The sequence below is a fragment of the Myiozetetes cayanensis genome, unplaced genomic scaffold (genome assembly GCF_022539395.1).
Source record: "Myiozetetes cayanensis isolate MyiCay16 unplaced genomic scaffold, myiCay2020 scf12, whole genome shotgun sequence".
In the NCBI taxonomy this organism is placed as follows: Eukaryota; Metazoa; Chordata; class Aves; order Passeriformes; family Tyrannidae; genus Myiozetetes; species Myiozetetes cayanensis.
In genome coordinates this window covers 11,340,978-11,363,652 of record NW_026086826.1, presented here as the reverse complement: position 1 = coordinate 11,363,652, position 22,675 = coordinate 11,340,978, and the positions used below count along the sequence as shown (strand labels likewise).

The following is a 22,675-nucleotide window of genomic DNA, read 5'->3' as shown; positions in this document are numbered from 1 at the left end:
TATTTGCATTCTGGACAGAGAGGGAGCAGATCTATAGCATGGCTCTCAATAAATACATTGCTGCAGTAAACTTCTTTAGCACTTTGCAATTCACATCTGATCTCTGCTGACCTTTTTTTTCTCCTAATTAAACCTTTAGCTTGCAAATGAGCCATTTCCTACATCAAACTGGTAGATGGCAAAGGAGGAAATTCTACCCGCGATTTATTGGAGCTGCTGGTGACCTAACTGTCTATCACAACCTGTTCTAATTGATTTCTCTTTGAATTAAACTTGGCCAATTACTTACTCCTAAGTGAACAAAGATGAGACTATCCCTAAAAGCTGTTGTGCCGGTGGCAGCAAGCAAAGCCGGGTACATGCAGTGGATGGAAGAGAACAACCCATTTTGTGCATGTAAGAAGATGAAGACCAAGTGCCTCTAGCACCCAAAACCTCTGGTTGCCTCAACCGGGTGTTTTCCCAGAGCAGTGTTTGTTTGAAGAGACTGGTTTTGATAACTTAGACTGCTGATCCTACAAGCTCTGTTCACATCCTGCCATCACTCCCACCTTGGTTTTGGAGCTGGATGACCAAACCAATCTCTTCCATGTTGCACATGCCTCACAGACCTCTTCCAGTGCAGTGCTGTGACTGCCTGTAAAGTCCTTCCAGCATACCACCCAAGGAGAAATCCCCCAAATCATGGATCAGCTGTGCCTTCGGTGGTCTGTTTCCTGATGAGAACTTGGGAAGGAAATAGAATATCTGAGATGGGTGTAACAGCATGATGCTGAACTCCTGACTTCAAGAGTTCTGATGTATTCCTGGCTGAACTATATAGTGCTTCGTCTGTTCAGATGAATCCTGTGCCCTTCCCTGTGGCCAGACCATGGGACTTTATCTGAGGCAGCACCCTGTGGCAGCAGGGAAGCACCCTTGGCTTGACCAGACAGCAGGAAGCTGGAGCTGCACCAGCCAGCAATAACACAAAAGGAGTTAAATTAGTCCAGTCCATTAAAAAGTCATGAATCTCACCTTAAAATCCTGTTCAGAAGTATATTTTATCTGATTTTCCTCGTCTCCTGGCTCCAGAGCGTGCATTTTCAAGCCTTGCTTCTACAGTTGAAATTATGAGAAATGTCCTTTCCATCAGGAGCTCCCAGTTGCTGCAGCTTCACAAATAGCTTCACAATTCAGGGTGCAGGATTTGGCACACCTGTCACCCCTCTGCCTGCCCTATCGAGCAGTCAATATTTCCAAAGGCACTGGGTGCAAATCCCACTTCAGCCAGGAGCTCTCACCCCACGGCACAGGCTCTGCCACTGGAGCACCCCAGTGTTGCATCCTGAGATAATTTCATCTCTTTCCTCTCCTCCCTGTGCCCCAAGGAATGAGAGAACTTGTCAGTTTTCCTGCCCTACATCCATGGTGACTATTCTGAAGTCTCACTGGGAAAATACTTTTCCTGTGCAGAGACAGTGGACATTGTGCTGGAAATTCTTGGCTGTGAGGGTGGTGAGGCCCTGGCACAGATTGCCAAGAGAAGCTGTGGCTGCCCCATCTCTGGAAGTGTTCCAGACCAGGTTGGATAGGGTTGGAGAAACCTGGTCTAGTGGAAGGTGTTCCTGCCCTTGGCAAGGGTTGGAACAAGATGACCTTCAAGGTCCCTTCCAACCCAAAGCATTCCAGGATTCTATGATTCTGTGTTGTCATTCACCTGCACTGATCAGCAATGGGAGCAATGGCCAAGCAACTGCTGCTCTCCCAACCTTCCTTTGGATAGACAACAAAAAACTACCCTAAACACTTTCCAAAATGGTGCAGAAATATTATTTAGAAATAATAATAAAAAAATCTTCCCCAAGCCCCAACTGTGGGACTCTAAAGGTGAGGGAATCACATGAGAGAAGAATCCCAGCAGAGAAAATGCTGTGAAAGTGCTGCAAATGTCTTTTCCTACATCCATGTCAGTTGTGGGAAGGCTTCAGAGTGGGGTCCTGAGGGAAGAGGGGACTCTTAGAAAGATTTTTATGTGGGATATTTGTATTGTCCTTCCTGTCCTTTCTTAATATGGAAAATCAACCCATTTCCCTGCATGGAGAAACAGAGGCTGGTTGGCACCCATGGGAATGGTGCGTGGGGGGCTGTGGTGGTTTCATGTTTTTTTGTTAAGGTGCATATTTCCTAAATAAATAAACACTGTATTCCCTGTGAGGGTGTTCCTCAAGCCACAGTCCTCCCCTCTGGGGTCCCCTTGGCTTCCCTGGATGGGCTGAGGGGGTGCCCGTGGCCCCCTGGCCAAGCCCCCAGTGTTCCACAAGCTGCATCCCCGTTGCTCCATGCACTAGTCCCATCGGCAGCCACCTCAGTTCAGGGGGTTAAAATTTATTAACTGAAAATCAATCAGAATAAAAAGAGTCTTGTGTGCTGCAGGACACAACTCCCCCCCGACAGCTATCACTGCACTGCAGAAGGAGCCGCAGCACCCGGTCGTGGCTGTGGGGCACCAGCCAGCCCGGAGCTCATGGAATATTAAAGCTTTGGAGGCAAAACGGCCAGTGACAAATAGCTGGACCTGGAGCAAGCAAACAATGTCATTCCTCACATGGCTGTCCCACTGCTGGGGTTGCCAAGCTCTGCAGACACACTGAACCCTGCACAGGGATGGTGGCAGAGAGGAAAGTTGTGGAGACGCCGGTGGCCACGTGAATTAACTTGGGCGATGAATACTTCTCTCCTTCCATCAGCGCCTTTCAAGTAGACTGGGAAGAAAGGAAAAGAAAAAAAGAATCCAAGAAAAGGACAAAATTATGGGAAAGGGATGAATCAGGGTGCTTTTCTGTGGACACACAAGAGGCCTTGGTCACCCCAGGAGCCGCCAGGGCAGTGTGTGCTTGGAAATGAAAAGCATTCTTGGAGCAGAGGAAAAAAGAAAAATCTGTGTAAAGGGATTTAATTCTGGCCAATGAGCTGGGTAAAAGCTTTATTTGCTAGAAAAGTGATTTAAATGTGTAACATGGGTAACTGAAGTTCATAAAGGCTGGGGTGTGCTGGCATCATCATGGAAGGCAGAGGTTGGATCCCTGTTGGCATCACGAACCAGTGAGATGCCCAGGGAGGTGTTAGCCCCAATTCCCTCATGGCGCAGAGGGAGATGCTTCCAAAGCAAGGCTGTGGGCAAGGCACGATGCTTGTAGGGAGCTGTGCCCCCCCTGCACTCCACTGGGTTGATAACTTGTGATTTCTGACAACTTATAATCTATAGGGAGACCTTAGAGCCTCTCCCAGTGCCTGAAGCGGCTCCAAGAGAGCTGGAGAGAGACTTTGGATAAGGGTCTGGAGTGACAGGGCAAGGGGGAATGGCTTCCCACTACTAGAGGACAGGGCTGGATGACATATTGGGAAGGAATCCTTCCCTATGAAGGTGGTGAGGCTCTGGCACAGGTTGCCCAGGGAAGCTGTGGCTGCCCCATGTCTGGAAGTGTTGAAGGCCAGTTGGATGGGGCTTGGAGCAAGCTGGGCTAGTGGAAGGTGTTCCTGTCCATAGCAGGGGGTGGAATGAGATGATCTTCAAGGTCCCTTCCAACCCAAACCAGTGTGTGATTCTATGATTTCCAGCTGTGGCAGTTCCCCTGGGCTGTGGCTGTGAGCCACACCTCTGCCTGTACAGCAAATCTCAAAAAGGGTGGTTTTTCTACTCAGATCATCACTCATACTGAGTGAAGCAGATCCATACCAATTACTCTGCCAGAGGAAAGATCCTGGTAACTAATTCTGCTTGTGAATGGGAGGATCTCAAGGCACTCTGAGGCACTAACGAGGCTGCCAGACCCCCTCGAGCCCTTCAGGGTGGCATTTTAATCTGGCTGACATTTTCCACGCTCCCTCCTTGGTCTTGTGGCTGTGATATAAATTTTCTTGGAGTTCTGCTCTGTTATTTGCATGCATCTACACACTGTTTGTTTTTACACAGTGACCTACATAACTCATTTTAATACGTACCAAGGTGGCAGGGTTGGGCTGGAGGGGTGTTGGTGGGATGCAGCAGCTCAGCTGCAAGGAATCCAAAATTTCTCTGTTTTGGGAGAGGCAATGGGGGGCAATGGCATTCCCTCTCCTCACTGTCCTGCTAGAGCCCTCCATGCTGGTGGAAATAGAGACAGGCAATTTCCACTGGTTGCCAAAATCATGGATGAACTCTTCTTAACTGTCAATTTTAATAAAATATTAATTTTTTAATTTAATTTGTCTCCTCTGTTCTCTTCCCTATTTGCTCCTTGTGAGATAATGATTCCTGTTAGCAGAAACACAGCAGTGCTCCAGGAGCCCCCAGCTGTGAGAAAGATGGGGGGGCTCCCTCAGGTCACCCAGTTCCATATATGTAGAAATATGTATTTTCTTCTGCAATTTGTGCACACATGTAAGAGCCATCAGGATGTGCTGCAGAGTCACTGAATCTGCCTCTTCTTCACTTAATATTAAATATTAGCAATTAAATATGAATAAATATTATGTGAAATGGAGTTGGCTCTGATTTGGGAAAGTCAAAGAATCATAGAATGGTTTGGGTGGAAATGGACCTCAATGTTCATTTAGTTCCAACCCCCCGCCATGGGCAGAGACACTTTCCCCCACACCAGGTTGTTTCAAGTCCTGTCCAGTCTGGCCTTGGACACTTCCAGGGATGGGACAGCGACAGCTTCTCTGGGCAACCTGTGCCGGGGCCTTACCACCCTCACAGGGAAGAACTTCTGTCTAATACCTAAACCTACTCTCTGTCAGTTTAAAACCATTCGCCCTTGTCCTGTCACTGCAGGCTCTTGTAACATCCTCCAGTCTGGATGTTTCTGGCAACTCCACCACAGCTGTGCTCCTGGCTGGTGGAGCAGTCTCAACTCAGCCCTTCCCCAGCCCCTGAGAGTTCACCCTTTGCAGGTAGTTCACCCTTTCAGAGCAGCCCAAGGGCTATCCCTGATCCTCCTTAGCCAGAAAATAATAATAAGCCCCATCCTACTATATTTTGGCAGGGTCTTGGCCCCAGTGCCTCGAGCAATGGCTGGAGAGAGGAGCTGGCCCCATGCCTGGTCCCACTGCAGACACTCTGAGTGCTGTGTGTCCTTCATCTGGCCCATTTCAGCTGTAATTGCAACAGCCTGAACCACCACGCGGCTTTCTGTGCTGATATTTCATGACATTTTATGTACATAATCTGCATATGTTATTTTTAGCGAACTTTCTCCCTGGGACAGCCTCATGTGCGCCACATCTTGTTCCCATGAACGTGTGCTGCAGTTGGGAGAGGTTTGCTTATTTTTCTGATCTTTAAAAGTTTTTTCTCAGTCAAGACCAGGTTTTGAATTGCAGAAGCAACACACAACCCCTACCACATTTTTCTTTCTTTTCACAAGGCTGCTTAAAAGGAGGATAAAAAACCCCAAAAGCAAAGGCAAGCAAGGAGAGCCAGCTCCTGTTTCCAGGCATTTCCTTGCTTGAGATGCTCTGGGGTGAGTTACCATCACCCTCCAAAAGAAATAGCATCCTTCTTGGTGGAAATAGCATCATTCCTGTGGAAATAGCATCATTCCTGTGGAAATATCATCGTTCTTTGTGGAAACGGAATTGTTCTCTGGTGGTAATGCATCATTCTTGGTGGTAAAAGCATCATTCTTGGAGAAAATAGCATCGTTCTTGGGTATTTTGGGAGCAAGACAATTCCTTGGTCTTTGCTGGGAATGGTTTGCTGTGGCTCGTGGAGCTACCGGCACGTGTGGGGCTGCAGTAAGCATTGTCCTTTTGGGTGATTTTTAGGAACTGTGACTCCAAACTCCATGCGTGTGGGAGATGCATTTCTGGAGACTCTCAGTCCCTTGGTGGGGAAAATCCCAAACTTTGATCCTTAGGTCTGCCTTAACTGTTTGCTGGAGAAGATGTTCCCTAAGAAAATGGTGTTTTACTAAATTTAAAGCATTTGTGGAAATCTGCTGGTTGGAATGCTGGCCTTGGGAGGACACTTTCCCATGTGGTCTGTACATGAAGGAGGTGGTCCATGCAAGGAGGGTGGTGTCCATGCAGGGAGAATGGGGTGGTCCATGCAGGGAATATAGCATCAGAGAATAGTGCCAGACTCTTTCCAGGGGTGCCCAGTGACAGGTTGAGGAGCAATGGCCAGAAACTAAATGACAAGAAGTTTCACCTCAACATGAGGAAGGACTTCTTTATGTGGAGGGTGGCAGAGCACTGGAGCACTCTGCCTCCAGGAAGGATGTGGAGTCTCCCTCTCTGGAGGGATGTCCACATGGACCCATTCCTGTGTCACCTGCTCAATTAGGGGAGTTGGAATGGTGGATTTCCAGAGGTCCCTTACAACCCGAATAGTTCTGTGGAACTGTGAAACCCCCTGGCCTTGGTGCTGCCTGTGCCATCAGACAGGGAGAGTTCGTAAAACACGGGAGAAGAATTTGTTTAACTTTGGGTCTCACTCGGCCACCTTCCCAATAGTCCTGTGCCTGATGCCCCAGAGTGGGAGGAGTAACATGACCCACAAATCCGTCCTGGCTCCCTGGCTCCCGCACATGCTGGCTGTCTCTGATGAGACCCCTGAATCCAGGGATGCAGCAGGGACACGTGGTGACACATGGCAAAGCACAACCTTGAACAGCACCCGCTGCAAGCAGCGTTGGGCAGCGGCATGAGCTCCACACGACACAGCTGGATCCTGGTTAAAAGCTCTTCCCGAGCGCTTGGAGCAATGAAAACTCTTTTTTTCTGAGTCCTCGTTGTGTCCTAATGAAGGAATAAAATAAACATTTGGTAACAAATCCAGCATATGGTTATTGTTTGCTGCAAGGACAGGGGAAAACATGACTCCATAGCTGGGCGAAAAGGCTGCAGCTGCACTATCGCATTACTGAGCTTTATTTAATAAACCCTTGTCCTGCCAGCCTTAACGAAATTTCTCCTTCCCCTCAAGCCCTGAGAGGTGGTTTTGGTGCCTTCTGCTGTGATGGCCATGGCAGGGTCGCATGTGCCCTTCGTTAACCAAGGAATCTGCTTTCAATTCTGGCCCTTCAGATTGTATTTTCACAGTGACTCATTAGTCAGCGAACGCTGACAAGCTGCTGTAAGTGTGCCATCTCCCGCATTGTTTATATGCAAGTGCAGAGCCCAAAATGATTTATTTAGGTTTTAATTAAAATTTGTGGATAGACCAGTGAGTTTTAGCAGTGCCGGTTCTAATTTGTGGTTGCAGAGGAAAAAAACATAAAATAAAAAAAATCAATAGGCTTGTAGCATTTATATTTTTAGAGTTACCTCAGAGGGTGGTGACCTGCTGGTCACTGACCCCAGCTGTGCCACCTACAGTAGGCAGAGATGTAACACCTATGCTTCCCACATCAAGGAGCACACCTGGAATTCCTCTAGCAGGTAAATTGATGTCCCGTGAGTAACATCCTGATGACCCCAACACTGGACTGAGCCCTGAGCAGATGCAGAATTGCAAAAATTTAAGGGCATGTCACAGAATCACAGACTGGTTTGGGTTGGAAGGGACCTTGAAGATCATCTCCACCCCTGCCATGGACAGGGATACCTTCCACTAGCCCAGCTTGCTCCAAGCCCCATGTAGCTAACCTTCAACACTTCCAGGGATGGGGCAGCCACAGCTGCTCTGGGCAACCTGTGCCAGGGCCTGACCACCCTCACAGGGAAGGATTCCTTCCCAATATGTCATCCAGCCCTGCCCTCTGGTAGTGGGAAACCATTCCCGCTTGCCCTGCCTTGTCCATCTCCAGCTCTCTTGGAGCCCCTTTATGCACTGGAAGGGGCTCTAAGGTCTCTCCAGAGCCTTGTCTTCTCCAGGCTGAACACTCCCACCTCTCCCATTCTGGCCCCAGAGCAGAGGGGCTCCAGCCCTCGGAGCATCTCCATAGCCTCCTCTGGACTTGCTCCAGCAGGTCTACGTTCTTCTTATATTTAATTATATTTAATTATACTCTAATTTAATTAACATTCTTCATATATTTAATTGCCTGTGCAGGATCACAACAGTGCCCAGGAGGAAGATGGGTAACATGGGGAGGTGGCTGAGCCCTGAGGTCCCATGAAGAGGGTGAGTGACTTGTTGCTTGAAAGAAGAAGTTATGATTTAAAAATACTTTGGAGGGTGTGGGTCACCCTCTCCAAAATAATCTTTGTGCCTTCCCCACTGCTAGCATATCTTTTTTCCCCATTTATGTTTCTGGTAACTTTTAATGACTCCAAAAGAACATCTGGGAGTGGAAGGACAAAGAGCTTCTGGTGGGTGCACTGGTGAAGCTTCAGGGGTATCTTTGTCCTCCTCACCCTGTGGGACCCCCTAAACCACCTCTCCAGGTGGGGGACGATGTGTTGCTCTTGCTGGATGGAGATTTTCTTGCTGCTTATGACATCAAGATGAGTTTTGATAAGTTGTAATAAAGCCCTAAGAGACTGAACTTGTGTTCCCCCTCCCCCAAATTATGAAAATTCGAAGCCTTTCTTGCCCTAAAACCTCAGAGAAGTCTCAGAGAAGTCCCTGCTGTACCTGATGTAAATATGTATTAATTAAAGCACTTTGGAAATGCAGAGTATTGACCTAACAGGCCATAATGGCTCTTCTTGAGCAATTACAATCTATCATCCAGCTCCAGACTTCAGGAGGGATTTTTTTCGGAGGCGTGTTATTGACCCGATGGCCCCGGGCAGTTTCCTCCCTCGCACAGACCCTTCCTGCCCCAGGGCTTGCATCCTTCCCGGGGAAATTGTTAGAGAGGGAGGCCCTAAATCCCTTAAAATTAATAAATAGGATGTATTCCTCCCTGCCATACTCCTCCTCTCCAACTCTCCATCACCAAGGGCACTTTTGAGCTTTCCAACCCACCTGCAGACCCCAGGAAAGACCCAGAGAAAAATATTTATATATAAAAGGAAACCTTTGTGCTTTGCAGTGGTGGAAACCCTTCTCAAATATAGCACCTGTCTCCTGAGACTTACACCTTCTAATTTAATTTTCCCCTAAATCAAACAGTGTATTAATCCCCAATAGAAAACACGTTCCAGTTGCACAAACAATATTTAAATGCTATAATAGGGACATCTTTTACAAATACTTCTAACAAATCCTGAAAAAACCCAAATGTGTGGGCTATAATTAATAGAAATGCCAAGTGCCAGCTAACCAGGAAAACTCCAGCATCATAAATCTGCCCCGAGCCTTCTCACCCATGCTGATGGATGGGGACTTGCAGCTTAAATATTTAACAATCAATAATTCAAATACCTATCCTACCCTATTAAATTTGTCACATTTATTTATAAATGCAACATCCAGCTGAAGTTTCTCTAAAAGTTGGGCCTCTTCCACCCAATAACAATATGCAAAATTTTGAAAGAGCGTTGGAAGGGAAAAAAAGGAGTTGGGATATGAAATTTCTGTGGGGAAATAAGGAACAATGGGGGGAAAAATTAAACCCCATATCCCCAAATAGTTGGCTGCATCTCCTTCACCCTAATGGATTTGGATAATACAATGTGCAGGCAGGTGCTGTGTCATATGAATCACATTTATAGGAACATTTTCCAATTTCTTTGCCGCCCAAGGCAGAGAGCTGCCGTTCATCCTCCACAGATGAATATTTCTGTGGCACAGGGTGGGCTGCGGCCCCTGCCCACACATTGCCTCCAGTCCAGAGCAGATCCTGCAAAAAAATGAAAAACCCTGGAGAAAGGGATGGTTTTGGGGCTGACCTGAATTGCAGCAATGCTTTGCTTTGCCCTGTGGAAGAGTAGAGGGGGACATAAATAAATAAGTACATAAATAAATACATGCTGGGTGCAGCTCTGCCAAGCAAGAGGATGATGATGATGATAATAAAAAACTTTAATAAAAATAGTAATGAAATTAGATCTTTCCAGTTTGCAGCACCAACAGCCTGACTCTGTATCTCAAAGGTTTTTGGGATAACTGTATGGTTTTTCAGATGCCTCCTCTCCTCGCCAATGGCCTCCATAAAAATAACACCAGTGGGGAAAACCGTGCTCTGTTTCCATCGATCTGGAGGAAAAGGAAGTGGTTCAGAGCATCCAATGTGCTGCTGCAGACTTGGCCATGCTTCCAGTTGCCTGTGGCATGGAGGGTTACTTGGACCCTGAGCATCACGGATTTTAAAGGAACACCAAATCTGACTCTAAAGGTCATGAGACTACTGGACCCAAATTTCTGGAAGGATTAAAAAAACCCATGGATGAGGGGAGAGTGGTGTCAATAATGGTCCCTGTCCCCACCACAGTGTGCCTGTGGGCCCGAATTACGATGGCATAAATCTCCGTGGTGAATTTATCACCAGAATTTATCAGCTCCAGTTTCTGAACAGCCAAACAGTTAATTTTGAGATGAAGTGGTGCCATTTTCATCAATACCAGTGTGCTAACTGCCCATCAAAACATGCAGCTGCAATTAATACTGTGTTGCTGAAGTAGTGAACCAGTTAGTATTTCTAGTCTTGGCTGGTTTTCAGCAGACATTGGACAAACCCACCACCTTGGTAATATTCCTGAGTCCTGTTCTTGTTCCATCAACAGAAACGTTTACGTTTAAGAAGGCAATTAAGTAGCCAGATCTCCCTCTGAGCACAGCCAAGCACCCACATTTCCCTGCCTAAACCCCACCCTGTGCATTTTCCACCCCAAGTTTTTGATTTCTGTTAGTGGCTATTCCGTATTCCTCCTGCGTCCCGAGCCAGGCTGACACATTTTGATAGTGATAAATAATAAATGGGATTTATTTCCTTAGATGCTGATGGAGACCTTTTCTCCTGCAGGAAGAAAGAAAGCAAGAAAGCAGGAGTGAAAAAAAAGGTGAAAGAAAAGGATGAGGAAAGCAGGAGACGGTGCCCAAGCCCTGGACAGTGCTTGCTCCACTCCCTGCACGGCTGCCACCTGTGTGGGGCAGGAACCAGCTGCCCTCCTGCACCCTCCTCATTCCTCCACCAAACCCAGGGCAGCCTCAGCCAATGCCCTCAATAATAAAGGGTATAAATAAATAATAGTGAATGATTTTTGTAGGGGGGCGGTGGATGAGAGTACGGGGAAGGAGCAGTGGTGTGGAGCTGTCGGAGATGCAGTGATGGGCGACACCTTCCCTGTGTACTGTCACTGCACTTTTTTTAAAGCAGATTTTAATTTTGCTGTATTTGTGCAGTGATGTGCAGTGGTGGGTCCTATCCCTCCCTCCCATCCCTGCACCTCTCCTGCTCACGGCCACTGCTTGAAGAAAGCATCCAGATCCCTCAGCCCCGTGGGGCAGGGTGGCCCATGCCTGGGCTCACTTCCAAACCAAAGGGACACCACCATCATTAAGGCTGTTTTTGCAACCTCAAGATAAATTTTCTGCCCAATTCGGGCAGTGGGCACAGGCTGAGCACCTCCACTCCCCCTCCTTCTCCCTCTTTCCTCCCAGTGCTTGCAGCAGTGAAAGGGACAATGCTTCTGGTGAGCCCCTGCCTGGGGTACTGTGGTTTTTTTGAGGACAGAATTGGCTTTTCCTTACTGTCTAGTCTCCTTTATGAGAAAAAAAAGCCAAGTTGAACAGGGTCCAAGCTGTCCTCAGCTGCCACACCATGAATTGGTGCCAACAGGGCCCATGTCTGAGGCAGTGACCAGGACACAGCGAGGGGCCCCTGGGGACAGTGACATTAGAGCTGTGCCCAGCCTGACCCTCCCACCCTGGCCTTGTAGCCAAAACCAAAACTCTGTGGAGGTGTGAGAAAGGAAATACCAGCGGTTTATGAGTGTCAGGCAGCTATTTGTTACAAAACACTCATTTCCCCCCCAGATAAAATGGAAGAGCTAGTGCTGCAGCTGGTGCTGCCCAAGGAAGGGCTTGGGGTCACAGTGGTCCCTGTCTCGTATCCGCTAAGGCCATGTGACAGAGAACTGCACCAGCCCTTGCCTCACCCATCTCAGTACCCTCTTTTAAGCAGAAAACAGGCAGAATGGCTTCAATGCAAAAGAACTGTTTCTGAAAATATTAATTTCTGCAGATGACTTTTAAGCAGAAGGTGTTGCAAAGTGAAAAATTTTGAAGGAAATTTTAGTTTGTAAAACCTAATTTTTTGCCTAAAGAATCTTGCAGAGAAGGGTAACTCTTCTGGCTGGGTTTCAAGATCAACCCCAACAGCCACGGCCGACAGCTGTACTGGGGCTCCTTGGAAATGTGGTAATATTTTTCTAGTTTAGCTAAATTTGAAGATATATTGCAGCATTTGCAACATTTATTAATCTCCCTGGTCTTTCCTAGGAGTGCTTTGTGTCTTTACTTTGGATGATTTAATCTTCGGAGTTTCGCCAAGGATTAATCTGTTATCGTGCAAGGAACGATTCTGTGTGGTGGGACACCAACAACACAGGGAAGAATGTGACAACAGTGACTCAATTTAACTAAAAATCCCCATCATTTAGGATGAAGCTACTGCCTGGGAGCCTGCCCAGGTCTGAGGGCTGGCACCAACCACCTGGAGACATCAATGCCGCCACGGGCAGCAACGCCCGCAGTCCTACAGCCGCATCCCACCCAGTGCCCAGCTGGAAGTAAATAACAACACGACCTGTTAGCATTAGCAATTTTTTATTTTCCTTTTTTGTTGCATAGGAAATGCAGTACTTGCTTCCAGTAATTGTATTGTAATGTGAGAAGGTGGTAGCACTAATGGTTGAATACAAGAGTTAAACTAATCCACACCAGCTCAAAAAACCTGCGGAGACTTAGTTGAATAAGAATGGATGCCCACAGTGATTCTCAACCAATTACAATTTTTTTCACAGAACACAGTAAAACTAAAATGGTAACTATGAGAGTCAATACAAGTATACTAGAGGCACGAGGGGCCTGACTCATAAAAAAAAATGAACACGACATGGTATTAACACGGGTGTCAAGTGAATTTGCAGCAGATCTTTCACACGGCCGGTGGAAATTTTAGCGCCCCAAATCTCAAACCGCCGCTGAGGGACTGGGCTGGGCCGATCCCAGGCAGCAGGGCAGGGCTAGGGTAGAGCTCGGCCGAGCGGAGAACCCGCACAGCCAGCCAAAATGGAGATTTCTCCTTGATTGTATTTCAAAAGGATTTCGTGGCCCTTTCCCCAAGGCAGCAGGGATGCCGGCAACAAGGACAAGTATCGTCGGCGGATGCCAAGCCGGGCACTCTCGCCCTACCATGCTCCATTTAGAAACTCATCTTCTTTTTGTTTTTTCCCCTCATATTAATTTGTGGATGCAGATAAAAGGGGAGGGGGATTTCACCCAACACAATTGTTTTTGTTCATCTCGAGCATAGAAGATTAACTAAGTGGAAAATAGTCTTCCCTACAAAAAGGCGTACAAAGTACAAAAGTTCACATTGTGGGCGAGCGCTCGCCTCGATGGAGGGTTTCTCTAGAGCTCAGAGGTAGCAATCGAGCATATTTTGTTCTGGTATGGGACAAGATCTCTTTTGTAATCGAGTCTCCTCATGCTGCCGTGTCCCAAACCCCCGGCACCAGCCGGAGCGCGGCATGGAGCCATCCTCTCCCATGTCCCCCTTTCCTCCTGCCAGCTGCACCTCTGGCGTTCGGAGCATGGTCCTGTGCTGCCTCACCGCCTCCACAACCCCTTCCCATCCATTCCTGGTCTCTGTGGGGTTTGGGGAGGCGGAGAGGGGAACGGGAGAGAGAGGAGAGCCAGCGGGCGCACGTGCCAAGGTGAAACCTGTCCTCAATTTGGAGGAGAAAAGCCCACCAGCCTCCCCGTGTTAATAGCAAAGGAGCTTTTATGAATCGGGCCCAAAGTTTGTACAGAGTTTGAAGAAAAATATTGCAACTGTGCATGAAACTAAACAACCACATGAGGTTTTTTGTTTTTTCTTTTTTTCTTTTTTTTTTTTTTTAAAGGGTTTTTTTCTTTCTATATGAGGAAGTCTGGTGTGAAGAAGGGTCAAGCATGGGTACCTGGTTCACCGCTGCCCATTAAGAAATCTCTCGCAACATGAGCTCGGTCTCGTTTGTGGGTTTAAAGGACTGTCCCTTCAATTTTAACTGTTCTTCAGAGCAAGCTCTCTGAATTCTTAGGGTAGCTTTTCGAGACGAAAATCTTACCAGGCACGGATTTCTGGTCTCAAACACCATGTCCTGCCCTCTAGGGAAAAAAAAAAAAAAAAAAAAAAAAGGAAAAAAAAAGAAAAAAAAGAAAAAAAACCCGAAACACAAGTAATACTGAATTTAAGTAAATGTATACCTCCAAAATACTGAAAACACCCCAAATCAATAAAGACAGAATTTGCGTTCTCAGTGAAATATCTTTAAACCTATCTGACAAGAACCAAGTCAGAAAAAAAGACTAACATAACTTTGAGTAATATTCATACAGCTACTAAGCATTATGGAATAGCATGCATTAATATTGTACGGTTATTTTACATCACCTATATCAGAAGGTTCTGACAGACAGCGAAGGCTACCGGTGTAGAAAAATCTTACTTCAGAAGAGCAATATAATACAGATTTCACAGGCACTACATTTTAATATATCAGGTATTATGCTGGTTTTCTTATAATTCTTTCTGTCCTAAAGCTGGCATTATAACAATGACCGAAAAGGCAAGGATCGAAGTAAACGGAAAGTAGATACCAAAGTTGATATATTCTTTTCTTTTTTTTTTTTTTTCAGATAGATTAGTGCATAGTTTTCATGCAGATAAACACTGCTATGCATTTACATTGTTGGAAAGCAGAGTGAATTGAGCCCAAGTTGTCACATTTTTGTAAATCATTTTGCCAGCCTGTAATAGCACCATGTAATGGATTTGCATTAAACATTAAATTGATTTCAGAATTGGTGACACAGTATTCACTACAGTTAAGTGCTATGGAATAGCTTCAATGTTACCTGCTATATATCAAAGCAATTTTCATCCCACTGCTTTTTTATTGGAAAAAATAAAAGGAAAATGTACTCGATACTAATTAGACTATTGCGCAGCCTTGGACTTGATGATGGCATAGCTGGGTTTACTGTCAAACAGTAATACATGCATTGACTTCAAGACAAAATTGGCATTGTAAGCTTGATTTAATGAAAATCCTGCCTAGCAGGCAGTGTTAACTTCACAAGACCTGCCTCCGACAGACCTCATGAGGTTGATTTTGTTATTTATTTATTGTTTAGGTGCCATTGAAGCTCTCCTTACATTGTCATGCCGGTTATGGTTTTAATTTTGTTCGATGGAGGCCTTCTACCAATAAAAAAAAAGAAAAAAAAAGATATTTCCAGAGACACAATGCAAAGTACAATATTAACTGACATTCTTAAAAAAAAAAAATAATTCACCACAAGGAAAAAAAAACTGTTTTAGGCTATGTATCTGGGTTTTTTTGTATTTTTGTACAGTAAATATTTTATAACACTGTTACTACAAAGCTGCAAATATACGGAACAAAGAAAACTAGAGAAAGAAAAAAAAAATGTTAGAGGGATTTTGCATATTCCTGTGGGCTGACTGAATACTGTGGAGTTGAGAAAACTTGGTGTTTCTTTTCCCCTTCGACCTTAAGGGGAGGGGGAACAAGCAACAGAGACAAAGTGTACCATGGCTGCCTAAATTTGAAGCCCGAAAGTTTTTTATTATAAAGGAAGAAGAATAAATAATAAATGGCATTGCTGGGGTGTGCGGCATGAGAAAAGCAAGTGCCCTCGCTCAAAAAAAAAAACCCCAAAAAGAGGGAAAAACAAAGGAATTAACTTGAGTAAAAGTCAATTCGCGCTAAGCCATCCCTAGGGCTTTAAATTTGGATGGGCGGGGGGTGGGTACAGGTCAGAGTATTTGTGCGTCTGACGGTTCTGGAGAGGAGACGGGGAGGAAAAAAGTTGTTCTTGTGACTCAAAAAGAGCGGCCGGAGCGGGAGCGGGGCCGTGACCCTTCGGAGGGCTCCAGCTGCCGGCCCCACTCCCTCCCGCACCCCCACGGGATGGAGGGATGGATGGTGTATGGATGCTCCATCCCTCCTGCCTCATCCCTGCTTGCCTCCCCACTCCTCGGAGGACTGAAACACTGTTTGTTCTCTACACCTGCACAGAATGGAACTGCCGCGTTTCCTGCATGAGAGGAAGGTGAACGCAAACTGAATTTAGTGTGTAATACTTTACAACCCCTGTTGGTTAACACCCTTGACCTCCTACCTAATGTTTTAAAGCCTTTAAAACATTTTTTTTCTCGCAATTCTGCTCAGAGTTCCCTAACTTTAGCGTCATCAAACTTAATATGACAAAAATACCTTCAAAAATACAGCATACCTGTAATGTCCATTTACAATGGTTCTTCAGTAGCCTATACTTCTCAAGCATAGGAATATGCTATACCATTGAGAGAAGAAAAATAACTGTATTTAAATACATACAAAAAAAGGAAACGGGAAAGTTTTTAACTTAAATCCAGTTCCCAAAGGAAAAAAAAAAAAAAAAAGCAATTCTATGAACGCTGCCTTTATAACGAACAATCAGAAATTCCACTAAGCTAATTTGACAGAAATTTTTCCTCATTTAAACAACATTACAAAAGTCCTGCATTATAAAATAGGGTAGAATAAATCAGTGTAATCAATAAAACTATACAACATACAAATTACATATCTTCTGAGTGGGCAGTTTAATTCTCTCTCTTTGCAGCCATGACTACAACATGCTCACTAAAAACAACTAACTGCCCAAACTATTGCTTAGTTTGTTTTGTTTAAAAAAGGGTGCAATTTTATTGTATATACAACCAATTTACTGGTAATACCTTGTCTCATAGCAAGGTTCTGACAAAATGTTTGTCTAGGCTTTTTTCCCTTCACTGTGAAGCACTGAAAGCTGCTATTTTTTTTTTTTTTAGTGCACATATGTCTTAATAAAGTAATGCCCAGCTAAGTGCTATAGGGAAGGCAAAGGATGCTGGCTAGAGGATGTGATACCATATACTAACAATCACACAATACAATAGAGCAAAATGACTACTCAACCACTTATCAGACACATATGAAAATCCAAAACATTTTATTTTTTCCTTAAATAGAGAATAACCAGTAAACAATTTTCAGAACTTGGAAGTTTAAAAACGTGCATATAAAAATGGGCATTATATACTTTTATTGAATGTGGATTGATTGCAGTCTGCTAATAAAAATGGGTGTGGGATCTGAAGAAAAAGGAAGTTTTTTTTTTTTAAGGCTTGCTTGTGAAAGGAACAGTTGTAAAACAAAAATTGCTTGAAGCAGGGTTCAGCTTAGTGCTTCACAGTTTGACTGCTTCTCTAAGAAGAGCCCTTCCTGCATGTGCATTCAAAAATCACAAAAGTACAAAGACAAACACCTAAAACACACTGCGTCAAGTGCAGCACCAACTTTGGTCAAATAAAAAAAAATTAAAAGAAAAATTAATAATTGCTAAGCTTTTCTACATGATATAAGCAGGTATTGCATATTTTCATATATCTGGGAGAAAACAAAACAAAAAAGGAAGACTCCAAATAAAAGGTAAAATGCAGCAACATCCAAAAATACTGATAATCTAGCATCTACAGATCTCAGAATAGCACTGCCACTGACCATACAGGACAATAAACACTACTCCTATCTGCGGAACAACTAACATCCTATTTAATTCTAGATGTTGGAACTGACAATGGCTGACATAAAAGTCACATTTACAAAAAGTGTCTCCAAATGCTTGACTAGGGAAAAACCCCTTTCAATATAGGAACATGTGCAACAATTCCACAAATAATCGCTATCCAGGGCAAGGCACATTGATATGGAATTTTTTTTTTTTTGTTTCGTGCAAATTAAGAAAACAAAACAAAACATTGTTTCAGGGAAAAGATGAGGAGCAAAGTGTCTTCCCAAGAATTTCAGTTACTTGATTGTATAGGACAGTAGTAGAAACCCTTCTGAAGGGTCGAACAAACATAGTTTAAAGGCAAGTGCCTGGAATAGGGATTACAATATTGTGTCTTAATGCACTCTACTTTACCCTACATTAACTATATAAAAATTAGTTACTAACACTAGAACATGCAGAGACTTTCTCTGATTAGCTGGACTCGCCAACCAGAACGTATATATATGTATAGTATAGGAAACCTTCTTAAAGTTGCATGTGAAGCAAAGGGGTGCTCCGCTGTCTGATAGAAAAAATCACTTGCACTCTTTTTTTTTTTCTTTTTTTTTCCTTTTTTTTGTACATAAGATACAGGACGTTTGGGGTCCAAACTTCTTTTTTTTTTTTTTTTTTTTTTTTAAGATTTTTTTATTTGTCTGGTTTTTTTTCTTCTTCAGCAAGTGCCCTTGCTTTGAACTGGCATAAGTTGTAAGATCAGCATCGTTCGTTTCTGTATTGTGTTCTTTGCAGTCCAGAAAATGTACCAGTTCAGGGACACAAAGGTGTTTTACTTTCTGGACTGTTTTCTCTTATTCCCAAGGTGTTTGAGAACTGATAAACCCTATATTGCCGGAAACACGTAAAATTTGTCAGAATTGGCATAATCCATTATAGTGACTTTTAGCTTATAAAATTAACAGATATTATGATTTCATTTTAGTTATGTGCTTTGATAACAGAAAATGATTAATTAGCATTTAATGTAGTTAACATATTGTGGTAAAAGCACCATTAGATTTGTTTTTTTTTTTTTTAATTTTCCTTCAGTTTTAAAGGGATACAAGTTCAACAATAAAAAACATAAAAAGCAAAAATAGCTCCCCTTTTTCTTGCAAGGCTGTTTTTTACCCCAATAATTTAGAGTCCTGGGGTGGAAGGACTTGGAAAACAAAAATAGAATTTTCAACAATCTCTATCTTACAAAGATATTTAGCTATCCAATGAAATTGCACTTTACTCAATTCAAAATTCGATTGTTTTGATTGATTCCTGTCAGTTTCTGTCAAAACAGACCAACTTCCCCATTTCTGCATGAATTTTTGTGTAATTGTTGAAAATTGTTGAAAAATGTTTTCTTTTTAAATGTAAGTGCAGCATTTCAAACTTTTTTCTTTTTTTTCTTTTTTTTTTTTTTTAGTGAATAGTAGTAGTTCGATGTTTTAAATCGCTCTGCAATTGAGTGGAAAAAAATTGTTGACAATGCTCTTATGGTTCATGTTACATCTCTAAGTGCCGACTGTAAAAAAAAAAAAAAAAGAAAAAAAAAACCCCAACAACAACAACAACAAAAAAAACCTGCATTTTTTTTTCCCCGATATGTTACAGAAAAACATGCTCTATGTCTGTCCGGTAAGTTATATATTGCAGAATTCAGCTACTACAAAAGTTATAGTTTAAGTGTGTTTCATGATTTCTCAAGAAGTCTCACACCTGTATGGGAAAATCCGATGAGGATACTGTAAAACAGTTAGGCTCCATATGGAAAGTGTGTTACAACAGCGAGTTGGTAAGCAGCAGCAGAGGCTAGTTCTACTCAGTGTCACCTAACGCTTACACTACCAATGAAACACTTCAAAAGTTATGAAGCCCAACCATTTCCAGCACCATATGAGAAATTACAACAGTCCTAAAGTTGTCTAAAAAAAAAAAAAAAAAGAAAAAATAAAATAAAATCTCGAGAAAGTTACGGCCTTTGCCATTCAACCATAACGTTTGCCATTTCCATGTACTAGTTTGCTGTCGGTGTCTGCTCGCCTCCCCTTCCGCCGATGTGAAGTCGCTGCGCTGCGTTGCTGCTGCTTCCGTGTTACAGAGGTGGGAAGGGGTCTGGTGGTCTGTCCGGTGGGTGGTGGGAAGCGGAGACTTTTATCCCAGGTACCAGGACTGCAAAAGGAGAAAGGAGAAGTGTCAGCCCTGCCGCCCGCTCTCGCTGCTTCCCCAAGGGCTCCGGGCATTGCCGCCAGCCTCCTCCGCCAAGAGGGGGGCTAATTGAGACCGTGACGAATTGACCTAATTACAAAGCTTAATTAAAAATACTGTACAAATCAATATATTTTTTTTTCTCGCCGACAGTTGCTGGACATAGCTACAGATGAACGCGGGGGTCATGTCACGTTACAAGTTATCAATCTTTTTAATAGATGATGGCTTGAAGATCCCTCCAGTTCACTTTTGTCTAATCCCCTGAAAAGGCGATACACATTTGCCTCTCTGTGCCATTTATCACCCTGCAGTCGGGGTTTTCTTGGGTATTTAGGCATGTGCCAGCATAAGCATCTGTTGCTTTATACTGCCCTGCTTCAACTGTCTCGCTGGAACAGATGCACAGAAATTCAACAACAGGGCTGTTTTCTTAGGAGAAATGTGGATCGCTAGAGAAAAGCCAGGATAAAGCAAATCTGGGGGAAAGTGGATCAGCAAAAATGTCCCGTATCTCTGTCCATACTTGTGTTTCAAAACAAACATGGGCCTCAACTAATAGCTTGTCTTTGGGAAAATCTTTTTTTTTTTTTCTTTTTCCCAAAGGGAGGGAATTCCCTGGGAATTCAGCTCCGCAACAATACCGTCCTTAACCCAACGGCACAGATGCACAGAAAACAATTTCGCTCCTCGATAGGAAAATAAACACTGTTGGAAAGCTGGAGCGAGCTCTGCTGGAGCCAGGGCAGTGCCACCGCACCAGGGAGACCCGGCTCGGCCCCAGCGAGGTCAGCCCAACCTGATCCCGGGATGAATAAGAGCAGTGTTAGGCCCTGGGACTGTACGCGCGGGGGGATGCTACTTGGCAATGACATATTGCTGTGGGAATACACCAACAAGCGGCAACTATTTAGCCTGAAGTAAAGTAATACAACAAGAAAGACTCAGGTATTAAAGAGCTGTTGCTGATACCCCACGTTTTTCCTCAGGATCCTGTAATATATGAGGTGTGTACGTGTGCACGTACAAACCGACGACAAGTTTTACCAACTTTTTCCTCCGTTCCTTTTTGGCGTCTGACATGATTGATAGCACAATCAGCTCAGGGAGGATTTATGAACATTTACAGAAGACTCTGAGGCAAGTTTCATGTGGGACTTGGAGATTATGTGGTCTTGCCATGGAGGTAGGAACTGGTAAAATAAATAGCACGATTGGAGAAGTTGTCCTGCTTCCAATACACCTCATTAACTAACTCTTCCTCCGCTCGCCCTTCTGAATACAAACACACCAGTCCCATATCAGCTCCATCTATTGCCTACAGATTTTATATTTAGACTTACTCAGGCTGCAATTAAACGAAATAGTTCTCATATGTAAAGTTTATAAACAGAGGAAAGTTCTGGCAGGGTTCGTGAAGCAGAGCCAAGTCCCGTTCCCCTCCCTGGCTGCGGAGCTAGACTGATTTTAGGTGGGTGCAGGGACATGGAGTGTGGGCTGTGCTGTGCTGGAGGCACCTCCGACTACCACCAGTTGCCAACTTCTCCAAACTTTGCAGGGTCATCCCTCACACTTGTTGTTTGAGTGTGACAGTTTTTGGCCAGGCTAGGAACTGTGGCAGTGCCCAGTATGGAGCGGAGGGGTTAAAGACTGAGACGGCATGGAGCAGAAGGGTTGAAGATTAAGAGGAGATGGAGTAGAGGGGTTAAAACTGTGAAGTGATGGAGTAGAGGGGTTACAGTCTGAGAGGCGATGAAGTTAAGGGGGGTTAAGACTGAGAGGGGATGGAGTAGAGGAGCTGAGCACTGTGAGGGGATGGAGTAAAGGGGTTAAAGACTTGAGAGGTGATGGAGTAGAGGGGTTAAACACTACAAGGTGATGGAGTGGAGGGGTTGAACAGTACGAGGTGATGGAGTAGAGAGGTTGAAAACTGCGAGGTGATGGAATGGAAGGGTTAAAGACTGCGAGGCGATGGAGTGGAGGGGTTGAACACAGCGAGGCGATAGTTCCCATCCTTAGCGCCGATGTCCGGCTGGCTCCATGGCCGCTGGTCCGGCACATGGCCCACCGGGTGGCGGGAGCCGCTGCCCACGCCACTATTCCCTCGTTTCAGAAGTTGATTAAAACGAAAAAAAAAAAAAAAAAAAAGCAGGAGCTGAAAAAAAAGAAACTCAGAGGTTGCGGAGGTGGGGCTGCGCGGGGCCGGAGCTGGCAGCGGTAGGGTCCTTTCGCCCGCCTGGTCTCCGCCGCCTCCCCCGCCCCTCGGTCCGTCTGTCCGTCCGCCCCGACCGGTCCGTCGGTCCGTCCCCCGCCGCCCCGCGCTCCTTCACGCATCTCGCTATTCACCCCGCGCCTCGCAGACAAGGTTACCCCAGAGCGGCTCTGTAATCCTTCACTGAAATAGGCTTTATTGATTGCTCTGGTCTATTGTTCCCTTTTCAAGTCCCCCAAGTTCAAGTTCATCCCGGTGTTACATCATGTCTCGTTGCTAAGGGCAACCAGACAGCCCCAGACGTGACCGCCATCCGCAAGCGCGGCGCTGCGCCCTCCCACCGCCGCCAGCCGCGCTGACGTCGAGCCCCGCTCCCAACACACTGAACTATTTATTCTGCCTAATTTATGACCTCCACAGCAAGAGAGACCCCCACTCCAAAAACCAACACTGTTGTATATTTAATTAATCTGTCTTTCTCTGGCACTTGGGAAAGTTAGACAAAGGTCTAATTATTGTGTGTCGCTCCCCACACTTTTCTTTTTGGGGTGACTATTTGCATGGGAAAAGAAACGGCGAGGCTGGGTGCGAGTCCC

At 44.8% G+C, this 22,675-nt stretch overlaps 1 protein-coding gene across 15 annotated transcripts in view; it reads right to left on the bottom strand.

The window, feature by feature from the left end:
* Window positions 1-12,608: 12,608 nt before the first annotated feature.
* Window positions 12,609-22,675, bottom strand: part of NFIA (nuclear factor I A) — a 353,253-nt gene continuing 343,186 nt past the window's right edge. For 9 of the 15 annotated variants that reach the window (XM_050306545.1, XM_050306546.1, XM_050306551.1 and 6 more), the window contains one exon: window positions 19,588-19,831. In XM_050306545.1, coding sequence (XP_050162502.1) covers window positions 19,814-19,831 — 18 coding nt within the window. In that variant the 3' untranslated portion in view covers window positions 19,588-19,813. Of the gene's footprint in view, window positions 19,832-22,675 lie in introns of all 15 variants that reach the window. The other 6 variants (XM_050306547.1, XM_050306553.1, XM_050306554.1 and 3 more) reach the window with 1 other exon arrangement.